The sequence below is a fragment of the Nematolebias whitei genome, chromosome 10 (genome assembly GCF_014905685.2).
Source record: "Nematolebias whitei isolate Nwh7 chromosome 10, NemWhi1, whole genome shotgun sequence".
NCBI lineage: Eukaryota > Metazoa > Chordata > Actinopteri > Cyprinodontiformes > Rivulidae > Nematolebias > Nematolebias whitei.
Window position 1 is genome coordinate 9,487,218 of NC_056507.1, and position 23,669 is coordinate 9,510,886.

At 43.4% G+C, this 23,669-nt stretch overlaps 1 protein-coding gene across 1 annotated transcript; it reads left to right on the forward strand.

Moving 5' to 3' along the window:
• Nucleotides 1-1,250: 1,250 nt before the first annotated feature.
• On the forward strand, nt 1,251-23,669 carry ambra1b (autophagy/beclin-1 regulator 1b). The gene is made up of 19 exons (XM_037683299.1): nt 1,251-1,568; nt 6,057-6,270; nt 7,410-7,468; nt 8,931-9,114; nt 9,740-9,912; nt 10,173-10,239; nt 10,424-11,934; nt 12,017-12,103; nt 12,405-12,590; nt 13,175-13,255; nt 13,369-13,469; nt 15,504-15,614; nt 16,216-16,404; nt 16,488-16,642; nt 16,843-16,982; nt 19,497-19,601; nt 21,501-21,688; nt 22,694-22,825; nt 22,986-23,669. Exons 2-19 carry the CDS (start codon nt 6,139-6,141, stop codon nt 23,468-23,470), a joined length of 4,086 nt encoding a protein of 1,361 aa, XP_037539227.1. The 5' UTR covers nt 1,251-1,568; nt 6,057-6,138; the 3' UTR covers nt 23,471-23,669.

The window sequence follows — 23,669 nt, forward strand, 5'->3', positions numbered from 1 at the left end:
CCCCCCCCCCCCCCCCCCCACACACACACACACACACACACTTCATGTTTCTGAGCTGAACTCTTCTCAGCTGAATTCATTGCTGTGTTGTTGCTCCTGCTGCTACGACTGCCTTCTCGGTTGTCCAAGTAAGGACAATCCATCCATTTATTTTATGAAAGTAAATTGGACTGTCTTTTCAACATTTTGATTGCTGTTATTTTGACAAATTGGTGCCGTTGTGGCAGATGGCTGCCCATTCTGATCCTGGTTTTGCTGGAGGTTTCTTCCTGTTTAAAAGTGAGTTTTTCCTTTCCACTGTCGCCTGTGCGGTGCTCAAAATGGGAAGTTGCAAAAAAGTGAAGATTGTACGCAATCTGCTGACTTCTTTATACAATAACATTTCACTATTTGGCATTTTTTTATGCATCTAAATGTTTTTGTATGGAGACCTGAGACAAAATTTGTTGTGCACTGATGCTATACAAATAAACTGAATTGAATGTACCATACTGCAGTATATACAGTGTTTACTTTAGTCATAATTTACCTCTGATAATGCCCGTCAGATGGAAGTTGGGCAATCTGAGAAAGGAACAAGGATCACTGTTCATCAGGTCTCCTGCCAAGCCCTGCTTCAGCTCTAAATGTGACTTTAATTTATTTGGTGCAGCCCGTTATAATCTACTTCCTTGCTCACTTGGCATGTTAAGTACATAACTTGTCATTCATGCATTCAGCGTCACACTGTGTGCAACTTAAAGAGTATGCAAAAACTATTGTGACAAACGCAAAACATTTTCTATGAAACTCAAAACTTGTTAAATTCAAAATGACTGCAAACGCAAAACCATATTGAGGGAATGCAAAATTATTGCAAGGGAACACAATAAGTATTGCAAGGGAATGCATAACTATTTTGAGGGAACACAAACAGAAACTATTACAGGGACATAAATATTGCAAGGGAACAGTATATTTTTTTCTGACACAGCACTCATGTGGCTCCGTAAACTACAATTTAAACCATTTGAATACGTTTTTGGTTTCAGGATTTGCACTCGATACAAGAGCAGCTTTCAGATGTTGAAAAATAACTATTTTTCCGAGTTCAATAATATCAGTATCCTAGAAAAAACATCATAATGTTGTTATTACTGAACGGATATTTTTAAACTTGTTGTCTATGCTTTTAAGTAAAACATTCCACTTGTTTTGTGCCACTTGGAGTTTGGTGTCGCTCGGCGCTCTGTTAATAATCCTACGTTAGCCGCTAGTTAGCGGCTAGCTAGTTACGCAGCAGCTCACTGTCTTCGGTCAGCTAATCAAACATCGGACCAAAGCCTGACAAAATTCAGTGGGTTTTAGTTTTTCCTGCCCTAAGATGAATTTTAGCCGTTGAGTTCAGCGGTCGGTGCTCAGCAGAAGAACCGTGAGACGCGGATGTTTCCGTCAAACGGTTTAACAAGGTTCGTTTGCGGCCCCATTTCCCGTTTTTGGACGAGCTAGCTTATCAGCTAATCGAGGATAGTCTGTTAGCATCGACTGATGGCGGAGCTTCGGAGCCGCTGGTAAAAAAAAAAAAAAAGGTACGTGTAAATATTTGCGACGAAAAAACTGATTTTTCAATCTACATACACAAAATATACACATTAAGTATTGGATTTTCTAATCTATAGAGTCAAACTATTGGAGTTTTAACACGATTTGACATTTAGCCGAGCTCCTTCCTTCTTCCAGGGTTTCTCACTTTCTGCCAGCCAACTATCGAAGGTTTAAATATAAAATTTTATATTCGCGTTTTTATTATTTTATTATGTAAATAACATGTTTACTACTGATGTAGATTAGTAATAATCTATAATCCTTTAATAAATTAAGGCTAGTGGCAACATGAATGTAATGGTTAGCCTTTAAAACAAGCCAACATCACCAGATTAACGTGTTTTTGGTTAGTTAGGCTAAAGAAGGTTAGTTAAATGATATGGGAGGGCTAGTTAAGTTAAAGGAAGGTTAGTTAAAGGTGAGGAAGGTTATGAGAATTAGTTAAAGGTTAGAGAAGGGTTACCGTATTTAGGTTACAGAAAGGTTAGTTAAAGGTTAAGGAAGGGTTATTTAGGTTAAAAGAGGGTTAGTTAAAGCTTAGAGAATGTTAGTCACGTTAAAGGCAGGTTATTTAACAGAGGGTTAGTTAAATGTCAGAAAATGGTTAGGTTAAAGGTTAGAGAAGGGCTATTCAGGTTAAAGGAGGGTTAGTTAAATGTTTGAAAATGGTTATTTAGGTTAAAAGAAGGTTAGTTAAAGGTTTATGGTTCTGCTAAAAGCAGGCTGTGTTTGGGTGAGCAGTTTGAATTAAACCTGTAGACTTTATTGTTAGTAAAGAGCTCTTTGTGACAAACGGATGAGTTTCTGACTAAATTAGGTTTTATTTTCTTTCTTTCATGATGTTCACTCAGCCTCATTTTTTGTGTAAAGTGTTTACGAAATCTTCATGTTATCGGTTAAATGTTCAGGTTTTGTAAAACGGATCTATAAGTACAGGTGTCATAATCTTGAGTTGAACTTAACAAAGAACCAGACTCCTTTCAGTCAGTTAACAGTTAAAACTGTGAGTCAAAGACAAACCATAGAAGCTTCTTGTTGATTTTACAAAAAGTTCACTTTCTGAGCCTTTTCCTCAGTGGAGCTGTGAGATGTTCTGTTGCCCTGACTCCACCTGAACACCAGCCTCTTTGTCTCGTCCCTTCCTTTGGCTGGTCGTTCTCATTTTGTTGGTTTTAGACTAGATTAGTTTGTCTCTCTTCTTATTAGGCTGCTTGTGTTGTGCCTGAACTGTGAGGAGGTCCATCCACTGGTTCTGGTTCCGCTGACCGTTCATTTAGCCGATCAATTTTATAGAGAAGACAAAGCGCCCCACATTTTGTTTAAAAAGATTATTTTTAATGAAATATTTAATTATTTTCTGATTGTCTATGAGTTTTAACGTGGGCCTTGTGGAAGAAGATCAGTAATAAAATCTTGAGCATTCAGAGATGAATTTAATATTCGGTTTATACAGTTAATGCGTCTAAACAAGGCTACTCAGAGACGACGTCTAACAGAACAACCCAGTTCGTCCAGTGGACTTCTCAGAAGCAGTCCCTTATTTCCGTACAGTTACTGCCAGACGGTTACTCCTCCCGGGTCCAAAATATTTGTGCCCGTCTTCACCAGAATCCTTTGTCCAGTTCTCCCTAAAGTTTCTCCCAGACAGCAGAGACCCGAAGTCCAACTGGGCTCCTGTTCACTGTGGTGCATTGTTTTTATCCAGAAGGGCGTTTTTAAATTGTCTGCTTCAAATCTTAATATTTTACAAATGTACTGAAGGCAGGTTTGATTTGATGCCATGTTTGTTGGTTATTGGTTTCAGTGTGTTTACCAGCTCACACCTGTCCACATTTGTGTTGTGCACATAAATATAAATCAACGCAGGAACCGACTGACACCACACTCAAATAATGATTCAGAGGCACAGAGAACTAGAAATAAAGTAAAAAAACAACACAAAGATGATCTTGACAACAAACACTCTGCATCATCTTTATCAGAGTTCATGATGTTGGTGATATATTTTATATTTTTCAGGAAAAAGTCCTCCCTGTTATGTAGCTCTGCTCTCATGACTCGTCAAACATCTTCACTAATACTTGTGTCCAAAAATTGGCATAACTAAGAAATAAACGGGAGCCCTACTAGTCCTCAAAATGTCATAATTGTGATTGGCAGCTTAGCTGAACGGTCTCTGATTGACCTTTGACCTTTCTTGTTTTGGTGTGCGTCAAGAATTGTTCAAATGGAGGAGTTTGTTGAGTTAATTTCTGGTTCAGATGTGTACGTCTGTCAGCTTTTATATAAAGCTGTTTATTATTTGGAGTTTAACCTTTTTGTACAGATTTCAGCTCCTCTTCAACAATGAAATATATTTTATAAAATACAATTTTATTCCAGTTGTTTATTGTCCTGCGGGGCTGAAACTAATGCAGTGAATAATTTTAATTGATAAGAAACGATGTTAAATGCTGTTTGTCGTTTTCTGTGACTGAACGAGTTCATGTCGTCTTTTTATTTTCTAACCATCATTCCAGCAGATTTAATTATCACATAGCAGGGAATTAAATGTTCAGACTGTGGCAGGATTCGCTTCTTATGTGCCTCACTTGTTGGAGATTTACGCACTCTTTGAGACTTCTAAATAGCAGTTCCTAATTTTGTTGTTGGGACTCCAATGTGGGTCATGAAACTCAGCAAGTGGGTGTTTGAGAAGGTCTTGAAAAAATGTATTGACTTTAATGTGATTGTCAGTAGCATATTTAGCCTCAAGGAGGCAGACATTGTTCATAAATTGATCACATTTTATTACAGAGGTTCTGTTTGAAATGTTTGTGTAGTTAAAACCAGAAATGGTCGGGTTATCGTCTCTGCGGCTTTTAATTTGGTGGGTAGAACCCTGAAAAGTTGGTGAATCTGATCTAAAAGTTGATCACATTTAATCACACGTGGTCATTTTCTAACAGGAAGATTTTTCTGGAATAAATCCAGCAAAGTTTGTCCTCTTTCTCTGTTAAAGGTCATCTGAAATATCCTGATTCTACCCTGAAGAATGAACCCAAACAGATCATTTTAACCTGACTGAGGTCACATCCAGGTTATAGTGACTCTAATTTATCTGTGGGGATTATTGTAATCTTAGCGGCATTATGTGGACATGTTTACATTTTAATCTCGGAGTTCATCTGTCGACGCGCTGCTGATTCACAGCTCATGACTTCACTTCCTGCGGAGTCAGAGCTGAACAGGACGGAGATAAAGCTCTGATTGGTGGAGAAGAGGAACATTAACAGCAAATTTACATTTTTATAATTCCCCTTAATGAACTGGCAGCTTGTCTTAAAGTGGTTATCTGCTCTGTCAGCTCAGCTTCAGGTAATAATTACTGGTTTTATATATTTTTAAAAAGTTATGTTGAAGACATCGTTTTAAGATAAGAGGTGCAGAGTTTGTTTTTTTTACCTGTTACATCCTGACAGCAGAATGTGGAAATGTAAAACAAACCAACCTCTGGCTCGTCTCTGCCTAAAGAACCTTGAAAACCAACCAAATGCAGTTTGCTGGCTCACAGAGCCCCCTGGTTATCAGGATTTATGGTTCTGTCTGCAGGATTTTTACTGGATTCATATCTGTGCTTCCCAACCCGTTTAATTTCTGACCCACAAAATGAAAACAAGTGAAATTTAAAGTGAACACACATTTCTAAAAAGCCCATTAAACAAGCAGAACAACATTAACGTATGTTATCTTTTTTATATAAAGTATGACTATTGTTTTTATTTACCATATATTTATGAGTTCCTGACTCAGGCTTTAGGAACCAGTATTCTAAACCAGAATGGGAAGAGTGGGAAACTGTCAGGGGAATTTAGGTAAAGGTCATGTTAGTTATCACTAACTAATGTTAAATTAATGTTGAACCATGTGTGTGAGGTCAATAGTCTTTTGTCTACTCGGAGAGGAGCCTGCAGATGCACCTGATAAACTCCAAGGCCTTCTCCGAGTCTTAGCTGGAAAGCCGAGGTCGTCTTGACCTCGCCTCTGTCTGATAAGCGTGTATTATAAATCACTTCCTGTCACACTGTCCGGCACAGATTGTCACTGACGAAGCTCAAAGCACGTAACTTTTGTACATCTGTTTTTAGCTTCCTCCTGACCATCTACCTTTGCAAGTAAAGACTGATGAAAAATTTTTCTCGTGTCCTCAGAGTGGCTTATTTGAGTAAATAGAGATGATGAAATTATTTATTTATCCAACAGAAACTGTAAAAACAGTGTTGACCTGGATTGTTGGATTTAAACAAGGTGGTTCTGTAACATCGTCACAGAAATTTTACACTGAAGTTTTAAAGTTGGAGGAAAATAAACACAATATGTTAAAAAACAAAAGCGGTTTTAAACTCATTTTTTTGTTCTGCATAGTTTATTCTTTTAGCGTTGTCGGAGTAACTGGAGTTCATGAATCTGATTCTCCTGTTCTCCTCCTCTAGCCCCGCCTCTGCATGGCGATCACAGACTGACGGCGGTGGCAGTGAGCAGCCAATCAGCTGAGGCCCCCCACCCCATAGCAACATGGCGTCCCATCAGAGGAACTCTGTCCAGATCCTGTCGAGCCGGGAGCGGGGATCCCAGACCTTCGGCTCTCAGAGGCTCCTGCAGCTGCTGGTGGAGGAGAAGGTCCGCTGGATGAAGTGGCAGAGCCAGGTGGGTTTGAGCACGCTCAGATCGCTCAGACAGGTGGCTCGGGTGTTTCAGTGCAGACAACAATACAAAGTTTACTTATCAGGTCAGATTTCAAAAGGTAGGAAGAAAAATAAATCATTAATTACAGATGAAGTAGATGTTTATAAAATCTTTAATCTCCTAGGACCTGGCATCCACATATGCAAGAGTCCGGGTCTTAGGAGGTTAAAGGTAATTATTGATAAAACAGAACTGATAAAGTTGGAGATAAAAACATGTTTCTAACCCTAAACAAATCTTTAGTTAAAAACAAACTAAAGATATTCAGTTTAATCACTCTGCTTACAGCCTTTTATTACTCCGCATCAATTTAATGGACAGTTCATGTAAATCTAACAGTTGACCTTAGAGAAAATGTTTTTTATTAGAATCAGACGTTTTTTGTCTTAAATGACATCTGAAATGAAATAAATTAAAAAAATTAATGTCAACCTTCCAGGATCTTAGTTCAAACTCTGTTCTTTTTGTTTGTCACTTTTAAACTCAAACCTGTTCAACTCTGAACCATCTGTTGTTCTTTTACCTCATATTAGACAAAACTTTGGGCCCGTTCGGTTCAGTCCGAGCAGTTTCTGTGAGTGATCGATCAACATTTTGTTGAAGTTTTTCTGTTTGGAGAATTAGTCCACGGTTCTGGACTCGGACAGCCCTTTGTGCTTTTTGTTCTGAAACACGGTTCTGGTGTTGCTTTGGGTGGTTCATGTTGCAGGTTCATACTCATCTGACACCTCACTGGGAACGTTGATCACAAACTGTCACCGGTGGAATCAGCCCAGTTCTGTTTGTCCAAAGCATCAGAATTAAACACTGTGATGATAATAATCGGTGTTAAATATATTATTAAATAAACCCAACATTTTTATTGTTATTTAAAGACGGACGGACTTTATTGATCCCAGCCTGTGAAATCCTGTTATTGCAGCAACAGACAAAAAACAAAACGATGTTTAACAGTAAATAATATAACACTCGAATGAATGTCAGTCAGGACAACGTGCAACAAATTGATCGACAGCTTTAGGAGAAAACGAGGAAAATATTACAAAATTTGAACCAAACTATAAGAAAAGACTTACAATGTGAAAATGTGTGTCTGACAGAAAGTGGAGCTGCCAGACAGCCCTCGCTCAACGTTCCTGCTGGCCTTCAGCCCCGACAGGTAAGACACAGAAATACTCCACCTCCAGCTGCCGTGCACACCTGGATACAAATAAGACAGATTCTTGGTGAAATGTATTTTTATCTTGTTTATTTTGAGGTTTTATTATGGAGATTAGCTACAGAACATTTTCATAATTCAATGCTTAAAACAGTTTGATTCCTGCAGCTTCTGTCTGGGGGAAAAAAAAAAAGTTTTAGCTGTTGTTTCACACTTTCTGGCCTGATGGGACGTGAATGCTTCAGCTTTAAAGCCTGACGTGACGCACACTTCACAGCAACATTTAAAAACACTCAAACCGTTCCATTATTAAATATCAAGTTCAAGGTTCTTTATTGTCTTTCACATCACATGTGGTACATGAGGTGGAACGAAAGGGTGTAGTACACATGGTCCCAGTTACATTCAACAATAAATATAAATTGTAAAAGAAACGGTACTAAAGATCTGAGATATAAACTAATACACTAGACTAAGAAATACGCTAAACATTTAATAGTGCAAAACAATACGCCGAACAACAGCAACACGAACATGAGTCTGCGTGAGTACGAATGAATTCAGCAGCATGAGATCAGCAGCATGGATAATCAGCAGCACATATCAGCCATCAAAATGTCATTACACTTTGCTTGCTGCTGAAATATATGAATATACATGAGTGAAGACCAGGCAGAGTCTAATCTTTTAGTTTTGATTTAACTGCTGTTTGTCAGCTTAGTATAACCCAGGGGTCTGCAACCTTTATGATCAAAAGAGCCATTTTTTCGCCTTTGCTCACTACATTAAACACGTCCGGAGCCGCACCAACCTGCTATAACTGTTATCAACTGGTTGCCCATGAGCCACTTTAGATTTGCTGGAGGGGGCTTTTGTGGCCAGTAAGGGTGACATTGTAAAGCAAAAAAAATCTAATGATTTTTAACATTTATTAAGGAAAAAGACCAGATTCTTGTAAACGGTGAGGGGAATCAGTTTTTAGATTTTTTTTTTTAATAAATAAAAAAATATAAACTATGCAGACAGGTCTTCATATAAAGAAATAAAGCTTCAAGTTAAAGTGAGTATGTTTTACTCCTTGTACTCACTTCAGTGTTCATATATTTGCAAAAGAAATGACAGGAAAACTGAACTAATTTTATTGTTTGTATAAACAATAAAATTCAGTTTTCTGTCAGTTTTAGTCAAAGCTTGAAAGAGCTGCTGAAGAGAGACCAAAGAGCTGCATGTGGCTCCAGAGCTGCAGGTTGCAGACCCCTGGCAGATATATTTGAATAATACTGATTTTATATTCATCTAATGATTATTTACCATCTAAAGAGCTAAATATTTAGGAAGAATGGCTGTAATTAAGACGTTTTCTTTATGGTTTGTTTTACTAACTAATAACCTAAAAGAATGAAAGTAAAACCAACAGCCAACTTAATTTTTTTGTGAACTTTATTTCTTTTTTCTCATGTAGGACCCTGATGGCCTCCACACACGTCAACCACAACATTTACATTACGGAGGTGAAGACTGGAAAGTGCCTGCATTCCCTAGTGGGCCACCGTAGAACCCCCTGGTGCGTGACCTTTCACCCCACCATCCCTGGCCTGGTGGCCTCTGGGTGCCTTGATGGCGAAGTCCGGATCTGGGACCTGCACGTGAGTACCCCCTCCCTCCTTTGAAGAACTGGATCAGGTCTGTGGTGGTAACAAATACAACAAAGGCCACAACTCGGTCAGTTTTTACAGATATGGAGCTTAAATTTGTTGCGGTAGTAGCTGAGAGTCATCCCCAACCCATACTGTGAACTTTAACTAATCTGAGTTAATCTGAAAGGTGTTGTCAGATCAGTTTCATCAGAGAAAAAGACAAAAGTTGTCTTGATAAAACATTCCTTTATTTACAGGCTACTGTAGAAACCTGAGTTTATAGAACTATCACAGTTTGAAACCCATGTTTGAGTTCCATTTTTGTTCTGTCAAAAAGTTTGATCGTCTCCCTCAAATTTGACTGACGTTGATGAGCTGAATGTTTTATTTGTTTGGGTTTAAATCCAGAGACGTTTATTGTAGCTGCAGTGGTTTAGAAATACCTTCAGTTGTGTTTATGTTTTTTCTAATTAGCCACAAGCTCCATAAACACAGAAACTGAAAGTTTCTTGTCCTCTGTCTCTGATCTGAAACCAGAGATCCAGTCTTTAAAAACTACCGTAGTGTTTGTTGTTTTGAGCTGTTTTTTTTTTTTTTTTCATGAGTTCAGAGTAGAGTCGTCGTTTCTTTACAGGGCGGGAGTGAGAGTTGGTTTACAGAGAGCAACGTGGCCATCGCCTCGCTGGCCTTCCACCCGACGGCTCAGCTGCTCCTCATCGCCACCAACAACGAGCTGCACTTCTGGGACTGGAGCCGTCCAGAACCGTTTGCTGTCGTGAAGACGGGCAGTGACACGGAGAGAGTCAGGTGAGTCAAAGATGGAGGGTCTCACCGTGTGAGCCACAGTCGGTCAGAATGTCATGATTAAACTTTTAAACACTTCAGACAATAAACAGGACGTTGTTTTGGAAAAATAAATTATTTTACTGAATCAAAACGGCAAAACAAGTTTTTTTAGTTGTTTTGTGCAGCAGGAAATTGGATTTGTCTGATTTTAAAACAGTTGAATTTAAACACCAACAGGATTTGTTTTTGTCTCATTAAAGTTTGTTTTGTGTTTAATGTAGGTTGGTGAGGTTTGACCCTCTCGGTCACAACTTGCTCACAGCGATAGTCAACCCGTCCAATCAGCAGGTGAGTTCTGTGTTCTGGTTCTGTTACTGAAGTTCTGAGAGATTTATGGCAAATATGGCAGTTGGATGCTTCCTTTCAGCTTTCCCTTCATCTGAAGAGGTTTTTATTCCTATTTGTCTTTTGTCCTATACTCGTCCAGTTGAACCAGATTGCTTTAATTGTTCCCGTCTCCTCCGTTGCGCAGAGCGAAGAGGACTCGGAGGTTCCGATGGACAGCGTGGAGATGCCTCACTTCCGTCAGCGCTCCTTCCTGCCTTCCCAGCCGGTTCGCCGGACTCCCATTCTTCATAACTTCCTCCACATCTTGTCATCTCGTGCACCAGGGGCTCAGGGGGGTGTGGAGCAACAGCGGCCTCTCGCTGAAACCGGTAGCAATATCGGGGAATCTCCCAGCGTGCCTCTGACCCAGTACCCCGGCTCTGAACGTGGGCCCCCACTCCCGGGTTGCACCCAGCACCTGGGCCTGATGTGCTTGTGCAACCGCTGCTCCGTCAGTCGGAACCCCTCCCTGGCTGCTTCCTCGGGGGCTCAGCCTGACCCCTCCTCGCTCTCCCCGGCCTCCACCTTCTCGTCGGCACGTACAGAGCCCAGACAGCCCTCATATCACCCTTCCGCCTTCACCACCATCTACCAGAACACCAGCGCTTATCTCAACTCCGTCATCCCCAACACCATGGAGCAGCTCTACAACCGCAGACCGCCAACAGACTGGACCCGCAGCCTGCTGGGCATGAGGGACGGTGGGGTTGGACCAGCCATACTGCCCCCCAGGACTTCCTCCTCTTCCTCGGTCAGCCTCTTGTCCTATCTCCGGCAGCAGGACGGCTCGTCTCACTCCCCCGTCTACACATCTGCCACCGAGGGGCGAGGTTTCCCTCAGCAGGGAGATGCAGGGACCCGAGATGCTGCTGGTACAAGTAGCGGCCACCACCCGTTCTGGGAAGGCTCGCGCGGCACCTCGGCCTCCTTCCGTAATGTCCTGCAGTGCAACCTGAGCCGCTACTTCCTGGAGATCGACCGTATCGACATTGACCCGACTCTGGGGGGCAGCGTTGGGGAGGGCGGCCAGGAGCCGAGCCAGGAGTTGCTGAACAACAACATGGACCCTGATAGACCGGGGCCATCCTCTTCCTCCTCCACCTCCTCCCCAACAATCATCCACTACCAGCCTCCTCTTCCTCCTCCCCCCGCCTCCCATAGCTCGGAGAACAACGTTCCTCCTTCAGCCTCCCGGGGTCACCTGAACCGCTGCCGGGCCTGCCACAACCTGCTGACCTTCAACCATGACTCCCAGCGCTGGGAGCGCACCAACCAAGCCTCCTCCACCTCCGCCTCTGCTCCTGAGCCCCCCTCCTCTTCCTCTTCCTCTTCTCCTTACCCTCCAGCTGTGCCTCTCTGGCAGCCCGAGGACAGCAGGAGGACATTCGAAACTCAGACCCTGGACAGGAGGCTGGTTCCAGAATCCAGTGAGCAGCCGCCACCCCCTCCAGTGGGAGGAGCAGCAACTGTGGCCTTCCCCATAGCCACGCCCCCCAACCAGCCCAGCGAACAGACAGTGGGCTTGGTGTACAACCACGACACGGCACAGTGGGAGAGGGTGTACCGGCAGGCTGCCACTAGCCGAACCGCTGATCCACCGGAGGCCTTAAGCCAAGAAATGCCTGTTGACCCTCCAGACGAGGACTCCCTGAGGAGGTACGACCCGTCTTCATCCTGTGAAACTTCATCATCAACTGAAGAAGCTGCTCTAATCATCCAACGATGTGTTTCTCCACAGGCGGCTGCTGGAATCATCTCTGTTGTCGTTGTCTCGATACGACATGTCAGGATCCAGAGACCACCCCATCTACCCCGACCCGGCCAGGTACGCCCACACACCTGACCCACCTGAGACTTTATCATCAGAAAACAGGTCTGTGTCCATCTCTTTAGTTCAGTTTCTATTAGCTTGTTAACTGCTGCGTTTATTAAAAAAATCTCAGATATTTTATGGACTTTATGCAGTTTAAAAGTTTGACACTTAGACTTGGAGCTTCATGGTTGATTCGAGTCTTTTATTATTTTAATCAACGAGTTGAATTTCTGGCTTCAGCTCATATCTGGACCTGAAGACTGAAGTTTTTTTCCCTCCAGCTTTATGAAATATCTCTTTTTTTTGCCTTCAGACTTTCTCCAGCAGCGTACTATGCCCAGAGGATGATCCAGTACCTGTCGAGACGGGACAGCATCCGCCAGCGTTCTCTACGGTACCAGCAGAACCGCTTGCGGGCCATGTCCACTTCCTCTGACAGCCCGACCAGTAACCCGTCCAATTCCATGGACAACAGTGACGTGGACTTTGAAGAGCTGGAGTGAGTGTTCTTCTTTTTTGTTCATCTTTATGACCCTACCGGTGGGTTCTGTGTGGAAGTTGTTGGAGACGAGCTGTTCGGATCCACGCAGCTGTTACAGCAACCGTTAGTGATGTCAGGAATTATTTTTACCTGCAGGAGGCGGCAGAGACCCAGCAGGTCTGAGTAACAAACCAGGAGACCAGACAGAGTTGCTTTTTTAACGTTCTGAGAGAAACGGTTCAAAAACCAACTGATCTTACCAGAACAGGAGATTATACGATCAAAACCCCTGCAGCTTTGTGTCAACAGACACAACTTTGTGTCTCCAACTAGTTTATAGCAGTCTTGAGCACCTAAACTAACTTCCTGTCAGAGCTCAGAACTTCAGTTATTGTGAACTATTTATTTCAAATCAGTTTTTGAAGTTGGTTTGATTGTTGCTGCTTGTTTTTCTGAAAGTTTTGCAACTTTTCGATCAAATTCAAAGCTGCAGAGTTTTTCACAGAATAACGCATTTCTTTCGACAGATGAAATTGTCCAGAATGTCTCCGTCTTAGCATTAAAGCTTCATGTTCTAAATATTTTTTATTTTTATTTTGCAGTGATAATGGAGACCGGTCAAGACACCGGACGCCACGAAATGCCAGGATGTCTGCACCCTCGCTGGGTCGCTTCGTCCCTCGGTGAGGAGCTCCGTAATCTTGCTGCAGAATTTACTGCTGCGTGTTTTTTACCCAGAGCTCAAATGCAGAACGATTTGGGTTTTTGTCTCACCTCTTTTCCTGTTGTCCTGCAGGCGTTTCCTCCTCCCAGAGTACCTGCCTTACGCTGGAATCTTTCATGAACGAGGGCAGCCCGGTCTGGCCACACACTCCTCTGTCAACAGAGTGCTTGCTGGTAAAAAAAAAAAAAGACACACACCGATCTCAGAAACAACCCACAACTGAACCCTGCTGTTCTTCAATTTATTTTTCACTTTTTCTTTCATAACTCCCATACTCTGAGCTTCAGTGAGAGTTTCTTACAAACAAAAATAAAGATGGGAGGGGGTGGGGGGTGGGGGTTTGTTGACAGGGCAGGGCGCCCTGCTTGTATATTTGTAGGAGAAGCACTGTATCCTATCAGAACATGGCAGGAGCGCAGGAAATCACACATCATGAATACGCTTCTCCCATGCTCCACCCAGGACCACAGTATGCTGCCATGATGGAGCTTGCTGCAGAGGTTTTGTGCATACTCTGGATTATTATGGATTTATTGCGCTCTAACACAAATAACGTGGAGCCAGGTGAGTTTTTGATACTCACCTGAAGACTTCATCAAACCCCTGCAGTAGGGCTGGGCCATATCACATCATTCACGATAATGCAGGTAAAAAAAACGTACCCGGGAAAATATATCATGATATGCTGATTTCATGGCTCAGTGTTTCCCCTACCATTATACAAGCAGGGCGCCCCTTCCCCATTAACAGAACCGAGTGCGCCGCCTACCAAACTGCACCCCCCCCCCCCCCCAACTGTCGGTATTGGGGTAACGCAAACTGCCACGCGCAATACTAGCTAGCTAAAAAGTTACAGGCATCGCTCGCGTTGCCTCTTCCCTCACGCTGACACCCCCCTCCCCCCGCTCGAAAACTGCAGGTACAAACAGTGCTGCTCAGCTGTGTCTCCCAACCCCCCCCCCCACCCCCCCACACACACACACAAATATTGCAGGTACAAACAGCGCACAACTCCAGCAGATAGTGAGAGTGATCCTCCTAACTGGTGAAAAGTGCACGAGGTTAACTTTCCTCATGTTAGCCGCTTGGCAAAAAACTACCTGTGCATCCAAGTAGAGGTGCACCGATAAATCGGCCCCGATTTCCTTAATTTTGGGAAATCGGCCGATGCTTGCATGAGAAACAGATTTTACCAATTTTTTTTTTGTTTAGTTTTTACCAACAGTTGTCTGAACTTCATTTATACTTCAGAGCACTACCTCATGACCAGTTAAAACAAGTTTGTATTGTTTCTAGGATATTGTTCATGGGTATGTTTTTCAACAAAATAAGAATGGAAAATTGAAGGTGCATTGTGACCTTATAACACCTGACGGTGTCGCTTATAAAACAAAATCGATATCGGCCAAAATCTGAATCGGCAGGTCAGACTTTTTAGAAATCTGTGATCGGCCAGAAAACTGCAATGGGTGCATGGGTGCACCTCTACATCCAAACCACTAGTGCAGCGTCTGAAAGTTGTTCAGCACAGGAGGGAACATTGTTACGTGTAATAGGTCTGAAGCCTGCTTCAGTGAATAGGCCTTCGTTCTTGAAGAAGAATCTGAAACTTGATAAATGATAACCAGCTAGATGGCCATGTTCTGATCAGCAATCCTTTCATGCAGCATTTCATTTGTTTTCAGCATTTGTCACAAGTTTTGGAAGTTATAGCTCATTGAAGGCAACATATTTTTTATTGTGTTACATTTATGTTCAACAGATCTTAAGCTTTCATTTTATTTACTGTACTGGTGTGCTGTACACGTCACACCTCCTTATAAGTCGCATCAGTTCAAATATGTCTAATGAAGTGGAAAAATCCATAAATATGTCACTTCGCCAAATAAGTCGCATCTATTATGTGTCACCGCTGACAACCTGGAAATGTGGGCTGGTGTTGTGCCAAAAATCGCGGGAGCATGCATGGGAGGACTTTAACAAGAATTTAACAAAATTACCACTTGAAAACAATTGTTTGCTTGAAATTATAGTAAAGGTGTATCTGTTTAACGTTTGTTTAATAAATGCACTTTGATCAGCTGTTTCAAAAGCCAATACGCAGAAGTAAGAGCTCACAGTGGGACGAGTCATTGCGCATTTCTTTGACATTTAACAAGATGGATGGATGTGGATTCAGCTTGTTTGAATCTGTTTTCTGTCCTCAGGGGCTTCTATCGGAGACGGTCAGTCTGCAGTCGCCAGCAACATCGCCAACACCACCTACCGCCTGCAGTGGTGGGACTTCACCAGGTTTGATCTGCCCGAGATCAGCAACGGTACGACTACTTTGCTGTTCCCTTTTCTGCTTATAATGAACTTTTTAGGGTTCTAAGATGGTATTAAACTGTTGTTCTTCATCTTGAGATGTGAAGAAATCACAGTACAAGAAAGAAATGTCTTCTAATAAAACTGCTAAACCTTTTTCTCCTACAATTTTTTTTTCATGTCTTTAAGGTTTTTATAGCTCAGCAGTTTGATTCTGATTTCTGATTCAGAAAACCTTTTTTGTTTCTGGGTCATCCTTTCTGATTCCTGTCACTGAAACCATCTGTGAACCTAAAGTCTGTAGAAGTTACAGAATCTCTCAGACAGCGGGTGGTGTCACTGAGCTGCAAATGTCAGACTCAACAACAGTGAGAAAATTTATGTTTGTGACCAAGCGGCCTGCCAGTTTTTGAAAATCACAGCCTAGTTTTGTGTGCACGGCTTGTTAAACAGTATTCTGAGCTGTGTCACGTTATGTCGTTACCACCTCCACCCACACGTATCAACGTTTGAAGACATCCTCAGAAATAACCAAACTCCATCAGCAGCTCAGTCAGAATCTAGTCTGCAGACAGTTTGGGTTGACGGGAGTTGCTTTGATCTCTTTTCCAGCTTCGGTCAACGTTCTGGTGCCAAACTGTAAAATCTACAACGACGCCAGCTGTGACATCTCTGCAGACGGTCAGTTGCTGGCAGTTTTCATTCCCAGCAGTCAGCGGGGTTTCCCTGACGAGGGCATCCTGGCCATCTACTCTCTGGCTCCACACAACCTGGGAGAGATGCTCTACACCAAGAGATTCGGTTCGCTTTGACCCTTCAGCTTCCTAAAACTGAATTCAGTTTCAGACCCGGTTCCTAATGATGCTGTGCCCCCTCATCCGCAGGTCCTAACGCCATCTCTGTCAGCCTGTCACCGATGGGCTGCTATGTAATGGTGGGTCTGGCCTCCCGCAGGATCTTGCTGCATCCCACCACCGACCACATGGTTGCTCAAGTCTTCCGCCTGCAGCATCCGCATGGAGGAGAGACATCCATGAGGGTGAGCTGAGTTGCACACACCTCGTTCTGTTCTGGTTCTGGTCAGTGTGTTCTGGAGTTAAGATTTAACCAAATATAGGAACAAAAAAAACTTCTGGTCATTCTTTGTAATAATTGTTAAACTTCAGGATGTTCCAACCTCTGCTTGATCTAAAACCAAAAATAAGATGTTTGTTTTTGTGTTGTTTGTTTGGTGTTCAGATGGTTTTTAGTGTTGTTTACCCCATGGCTCCGGACCAGAGACGCCACGTCAGCATCAACTCGGCTCGCTGGCTCCCAGATCCAGCCATGGGTCTGGCTTACGGAACCAACAAGGGAGACCTGGTCATCTGTCGGCCCGTGTGAGTCTTTATGCTCTTGCCTCCTCTCTAACTGCTGTTTCCAGCATCACAATCACATCATGACTGGATCCTCTGAAGGAAGCAACATTTAGTCTGAGTGAGCAAAGTCCCAGAGGAGGAGGAGGAGGATTGAGTTCACACCAGGGTGAGGTCGGTCCGGGGGCGGGGGAGGCTGCCGGACAGACCCAGTAAACCCAAACGCTCCTGGAGCCAATGCTTGAACACAGAAGGAGTTTATAAAACTACCGTATTTTTCAGACTATAAGGCGCACTTAAAATCCTTTAATTTTCTCAAAAATCAACAGTGAGCCTTGAAATCAGGTGCACCTTATGTATTAATCCTGGTTGTGCTTACTGACCTCAAACTGATTTAATGTTGTACACGGCGTGCAAAAAACTGTCAAAATGTTTTAGTTTTGCTTAATGCACCTTATAATCGAGTGCGTCTTATGTGTGAAAAACAGACCCATTCATTGATATTGCACCTTATAATCCGAAAAATACGATAATAAATCTTCCTCAGATTAGACAATGGTAGAATTCTGGTTTACTGCTTGTAATTTAGTCATCTTATTTTATTTTAATATTTCTAAAAAGCACAAAAACAGGACAGTATGAGGTGCAGACAGGAAACTAAAAACTCAAAAAGTCACTGAAATGACTTGAAACTGACAGTAATAAAAAAATTAAAATGTACTAAAAGCTAACTAATGAAAATCAGTCAAAGTTTTTGAATTTTAGTTCAACTATTGGATTAATTTATTTATTCAAATAATGAAACTGGCCTTTAAAAAATGGATTGTCCCCAAGAAAAGATCAAAACTAATCTGTCCACAGGGACATGTTCAACTCAGGTGCGTCCTGTAATCAACATCTCAGGTGTCTTCAGTCTGTAATCAGTCAGTCTGCCTGTTTAAAGGGTGACAGGTAGTCACAGGGCTGTTTGGTGTCCTGGTGTGTAACACACTAAACACAAGAAGCTGAGGACTCAGGAGCTCAGAAAGAAACGGCGTGTTAAAGGTAAAGACCATCAGCAGCTTGATGTTCCTCTGACTACAACTGCACAGATTATTCAGAAGGTCCACAGGACTGAAGACAACCTCCCAGGACATGTCCACAAGAGGACAGCTGAAGACAAACTGAAGAGACAGATAAAATGAATGGAAACCAAAGAGACCAGAACAACTTCCAGAGAAATTAGAGGTGAACTCCAAGGTCATAGGTCATGGGTCCTCCAACAAGATAATGACATAAAACACAACTAAAAATACCCAGAACTGGATCAGAACCAAACACTGCACAGTTCTGAAGTGACCTCCTGAGTCCTGATCTCAATCCTGTTGAACATCTGTGGAAGGAGCTGAAACATCTGGAAAAGGAACCTTCAGACTTGAGACAGCTGCAGGAGTTTGATCATGAGTAGTGGGACCAGGTGAACCAGAACACCTGAGGACAGGTGGACCAGGACACCTGCAGCCCAGAACCCCTGAGGACAGGTGGACCAGAACCCCTGAGGACAGGTGGACCAGAACACCTAAGGACAGGTGGACCAGGACACCTGAGGACAGGTGGACCAGGACACCTGAGGACAGGTACAGGAGTCTCAGTTATTTTTGTGCAACAAAACATGAAGTTATGTTAGTCCTTGATTTATTTTTTAATTAGTTTGATTTTTAAAGTAATTTCCATTATTCAAGCAGGGTGCCCCGCCCTGTCAACAGAACCAAGCGCCCTGCCTAACGACAAAAACCACCCGATAACTGCCAGTACTGATGTAGCGCTAAGCTAGTGGTTCGCAATACAGATGTGTTGACTAAAAAGGTAAAGAGGTAGCAACAAAGTCCATGCTCAATAATCCAGGTATACAATCCAACATTTTTTCAGTCAGGTCATCTGGACAGTTTCTTTTTTTGTGCTGAAACCTAAAGAGGTAGCGTTCCGTTTCCCTCACGCTGAGCAGTCTCCCACTGTCCCCCACCCCCGTCAACAAAAAAATCACAGAAGATATGAGCGCCCTGACAAGGCAAGTAAGCCAGGGAAAACACCAAATTCCATTAAACTAAAATAAAATAATTTAATTGGTTCATTTTCTTTTTTTTTTCTTTGTATAACTTTTGTCAGTTTCAAGTAATTTCAGTACGTTTGAGTTTTTAATAACAAAAGGAAAAAGACGATGGATGGACGGAACCAACAGATTTGTTTAGTTTAGGTCAACGTCACCTCATCTTTTGCTCCCTCTTTATGGAAAAGCCCAGGTTAATGTGGGTTTGCAGCTCTGATTTGTTGCTTTTTCTCTTGCTGAGCCTCCCCCTCCTCCCCCACTCCCCCCACAGTAATGTGATTTTCTTAATCAGCAGGAAGAGCATTAATTGGAAAAGACCCATTTAGAGCTTTAACGAGGTTTTGGTCTGAGTGATTCCACGAAGACGTCCCTCCTCCTCATGTGAAGCTTCCTGAATGGAAGTAAATTAACTGTGTGTGTGTGTGTGTGTGTGTGTGTGTGTGTGTGTCCAGGTTCTATCGGAGCGATGGTGAGAGTCCAGCAGAGCCGAGCAGCGAGCCGTTATTCTCCGTCAACAACAGTGGAACCAGCCGCACCCGAGGTTCTGACAGACCAGGGTGAGACGTTTGTCCTGTGACACGAACTGTCTGTTCTGTTACTTAAAATAAAAACAAAGATGCTGTTCTTCAAGGTCGGACCTCTTCAGCTTTTATTTTTGTCAGAACACTTTGAGTTTAAATACAAATAATGTGACTAGTATGAAATAAAGAAGACAAAGATACAACTCTGTGGGAAGAAGAGATTTTTAAATCACTAAAGAGGAGTCTGTTTTAAACCCAATCTAAACTGAGATGTGATCCAGAACCATCCATCCATCCATCCATTATCTTTACCCGCTTATTCCATTTTGGGTCACGGGGGTCGCTGGTGCCCATGTCCAGCAATCACTGTGCGAGGGGCGGGGTACACCCTGGACGGGTCGCAAGTCCATCACAGGGCCACATAGAAACAAACGAGACAAACAACCATTCACTCTCTCATTCACACCTAGGGACAATTTAGAGTTACCAATCAGCCTAACATGCATTTTTTTGGACTGTGGGAGGAAACCGGAGCACCCGGAGAAAACCCACACATGCACGGAGAGAACATGCAAACTCCACCCAGAAAGGCCCCTGGACCGGGGTTTGAACCAGGGACCTGCTCGCTGAGAGGCAGCAGCTCTACCAGTTGCGCCACCGTGCTGCCGTGATCCAGAACCATCTACAGAAAATGTTTGGTTCTGGTTGGAATGGGTCTGAGTTCCAGAGGTTTGAACCCACTGAAAACTCTCAATGTTTCCTGGAAGTCGAAGCCTGTAGATGACCGGGGTTGGGAGCTGTTGGGTAGGAAACCCAATCAGAACCACATTTTGATGTCTGACCCAGTCCTGGTCCTAATCAAAGAGTGACCACACAAAAACTGAAGGTTTAGGCCGTCTTCTTTTTTCCAAAGGAGTTCCTGTGAACAGGAAAGCTATTGGCTCAGTTAGCTGTCAGTCCAAAGCCAAGGATGCTGGGTAAATTTAGAAATCACTGTTTCCATGGAAACCAGACAGATGAGAGAGAATACGGATAAAAACCCTGTGATCAAAGAGCAACCTTTGAGATGTACAGCGTTTGCCTGGAGACAGGACGGAATGCAGGAAAGTGAAGACACAAGAGACCAGCGTCCCCTAATTGCTGGTTCCAATACGGTAGCCCCGCCCCCCTGTGTAAACAAATGGGACATTTTTCTGACTAACAAAACTACAATGCACTTCAGATACCGGGGTAGTCGTGCTCAGGTGTTGGATTTATTTGATTCACTTAAATCTTACTGGCTGTTCAAATACTCGAGGCTTAAAGAAATGTGACGTTAGTCTGTGATTGTTGGTGAGATTTATGAAAAACAGGATATTTATGAACAAAGACTAAATGGTTTTGCAGGATGATGCGCATACATGTAATAAATTGCTCCACTTTACAAACCGTAAACTACAGTTAATTTACTGATGTAAAATAACTCATTTTGTGAAGGAATGCTCATCACCCACCTTATATGCCAAAGTTTTAGTTCATCTTATGCTGACAAATAAGTTACTAAAACGGGCAAAAACATTATTGCTCGCATTTTACCTGACAGGTAAACAGGTGATCAAAATTTAAAAAATGTCAAACTTGAGTCGAGAAAACTGGAAGCCCCAGACATGCCGTATTACAATTTTATTACATATTTTCACTTTATTCTTCATTTCTTTTAGTTTTTCTGTGTCAGCTTATCTGAAGATATCTCTTTTTTTATATTATTTCTTGTGACATTGATTTGCCACATTTTACTTTTACTAACCAATAAAGGATCTTGAAGTTTGTCCACCCAGCTCTGTGCACGTGACTGTAAAGTTCTGAGTTTTACGATATGGTTGACATGAAGAGGAGGTTAAATCAGAGGAAACATTTGTTTTTAATCTTTATGATCACAACGTGATTCTGTTTCAGACCAAACCGCTCCGGCTGGAGGCTGGACAGGGACATGGGACTGATGAACGCCATTGGTCTTCAGCCCAGAAACCCCGCCCCTTCAGTGACATCACAAGGAACCCAGACACCGATCGTTCAGCTGCAGAACGCAGAGACTCAGACGGAGAGGGACCTGTCAGAGCCCAGCGTCTCCCAGGCGCCTCCCAGTAAGAATAATTTTCAGCCTCTGCCTCACTGGTGACGGTAAGAATGTGTCAGAACCTGAAGCACATCCAGGACAGTTTCCTCATTCAGATGCAGTTTGATGATCTTCATCAGATAAGATCCAGTTTCAAAATGAAGTACCAACTTAAATTGAATAATCGTCTGTTAATCTTCAGAGTATTTCTTTCACTGAGAGGTCAGAGGTGGGATCAGCAGTCAATCACGTTAATAAATATAACTAACGTTGTGTTTTTAAGAGAACACTGATGTTTCAGTTTGGAAGAAAACTGTAAACAGAACCTGTCAAAGACTTCTTTGGTGGTGGGCTAGCAGGAGTAGAGCACCACCATGGTGTCCATGTTTGTCCGTTTGGGAACATCATCGTCCACCACCAGCTGTGGCTCCTAGACAGGCCTCAGGGCCCCCATCTGTGCCTTTTTCTTAGCGCGGGTTCCACCTTTTACTCAGGCCTTGTCCACACAGAAACAAAAATTTTCAGAGACTTTATTTTGTTTTTGGTCATTTTTGAAAAATTCCCCATTTCTAAGAATAACTTCATCCACAAGGAAACATGGGAACCGTAAGTTTTCCAGCCCTGTAGGTGGCGCTGTGACGCAGCCAGGTAAACCCACTAACAGGAAACGAGGTGCGGAACATGAAGCCTATATGCTGCGTGTGAAGTGTAAACACGAGAAAAAGAAAAGACCTTGGTTTGAAGGTTAGAGGCGGGGCTATGACATAATCAAAAGGTTGTGTTCTGGTCATCTAAAAAAACATTTTCAGACTTAATTTTTTAATCTTTTTTCTATTTATATTATTTTGGTTTCCTAAAATGCTGTTTCCTTGTGGATGCAAGGCTGAAAAAAAAATAAATAAATAAAAAAATATATATAGAAGCATTCCCATGTGACAGCCCCTCAGTTCAGTTATACTTTTTTCTTCTTTTAAGCGGTTTGTTCTGTTGGTTCTGGTAGAAAACGTTGAACTGGACCTGTGTGTGTCCTCAGACGTGCCTCCTGAAACTCCGTCTACGAGTCGAGCAGCTCAAGTGCCGCCGGAGACGTCCGAGAGCAGCAGAGTCCAGGACAGCGAGCAGCCCGAGACTTCAGCCGAGTCCAGCTCATCAGCAACTGGTTCCGGTAACTGTCTGAGAGTTCTGTGTCTGTAACGGTCAGAACCTTCGTAACATATTTAGAAAATAAAATTGTCTTTACTGTTTTGATTTTCTCTGAAAATGTTGTTTTGCTGTAATAAACAGTTTTTAGGTTTCCAACCGCTGAAACTTGTTGTTCCTCACAGGTCCGGTTGAGACTGCAGAGTTCGGTTCTGGTGAAGACGCTCTGGCCCGGATCCGGCGGCTCATCGCTGAGGGCGGCATGACGGCGGTGGTCCAGCGGGAGCAGAGCACCACCATGGCGTCCATGGGCGGGTTTGGGAACAACATCATCGTCAGCCACCGGATCCACCGGGGTTCCCAGACGGGCCCCGGGGCCTCCAGGCCCGCAGCCGACCTGTCCTCGCAGCCCCTCCTCCTCGCCCCGCCCATCTGGGGCCCCTCGGTGCTGCGGGGCCCCCCGCCTCTGACCCTGTCAGTGACGGTGGACATGGACGACGTGTTTGATGGAGGACGGACAGACGATGACTCCCTGCCGGGTCCTTCATCCTCCTCCCTGCTGCTCCCCTCCCCCCCCTCCTCCTCATCATCATCCTCCTCCTCTCACAGCCTCCTTCCTGGCAACGAGGGGGGGGCGAACAGTTACCCCGGCGACCCGTATAGCAGGTAGTCCTCTGATTGGCCGAGAGACGCACGGTGCTCCTCAGAGCCTTAAAGAAATGGGTGCTGCTTTGACTCTGCACTGGGTCTCCCCCCCCCCCAGAAGAGAAGGGAGGTGACAACCCTGCCTCCCACCTCCTCCCCCTCCTTGCTCTTCATTAAAAATCTGAACCCAAACAAGATCATTCCACATTCCCCTCCACGGCTGA

Bases quoted from the DNA above. Each gene is read 5' to 3' on its own strand.
- ambra1b (XM_037683299.1), top strand. From the start codon at position 6,139: ATGGCGTCCCATCAGAGGAACTCTGTCCAGATCCTGTCGAGCCGGGAG. The intron at 10,240-10,423 runs GTGAGTTCTGTG...TCCGTTGCGCAG, and splicing joins TCAACCCGTCCAATCAGCAG to AGCGAAGAGGACTCGGAGGT. The intron at 13,256-13,368 runs GTGAGGAGCTCC...GTTGTCCTGCAG, and splicing joins CTGGGTCGCTTCGTCCCTCG to GCGTTTCCTCCTCCCAGAGT.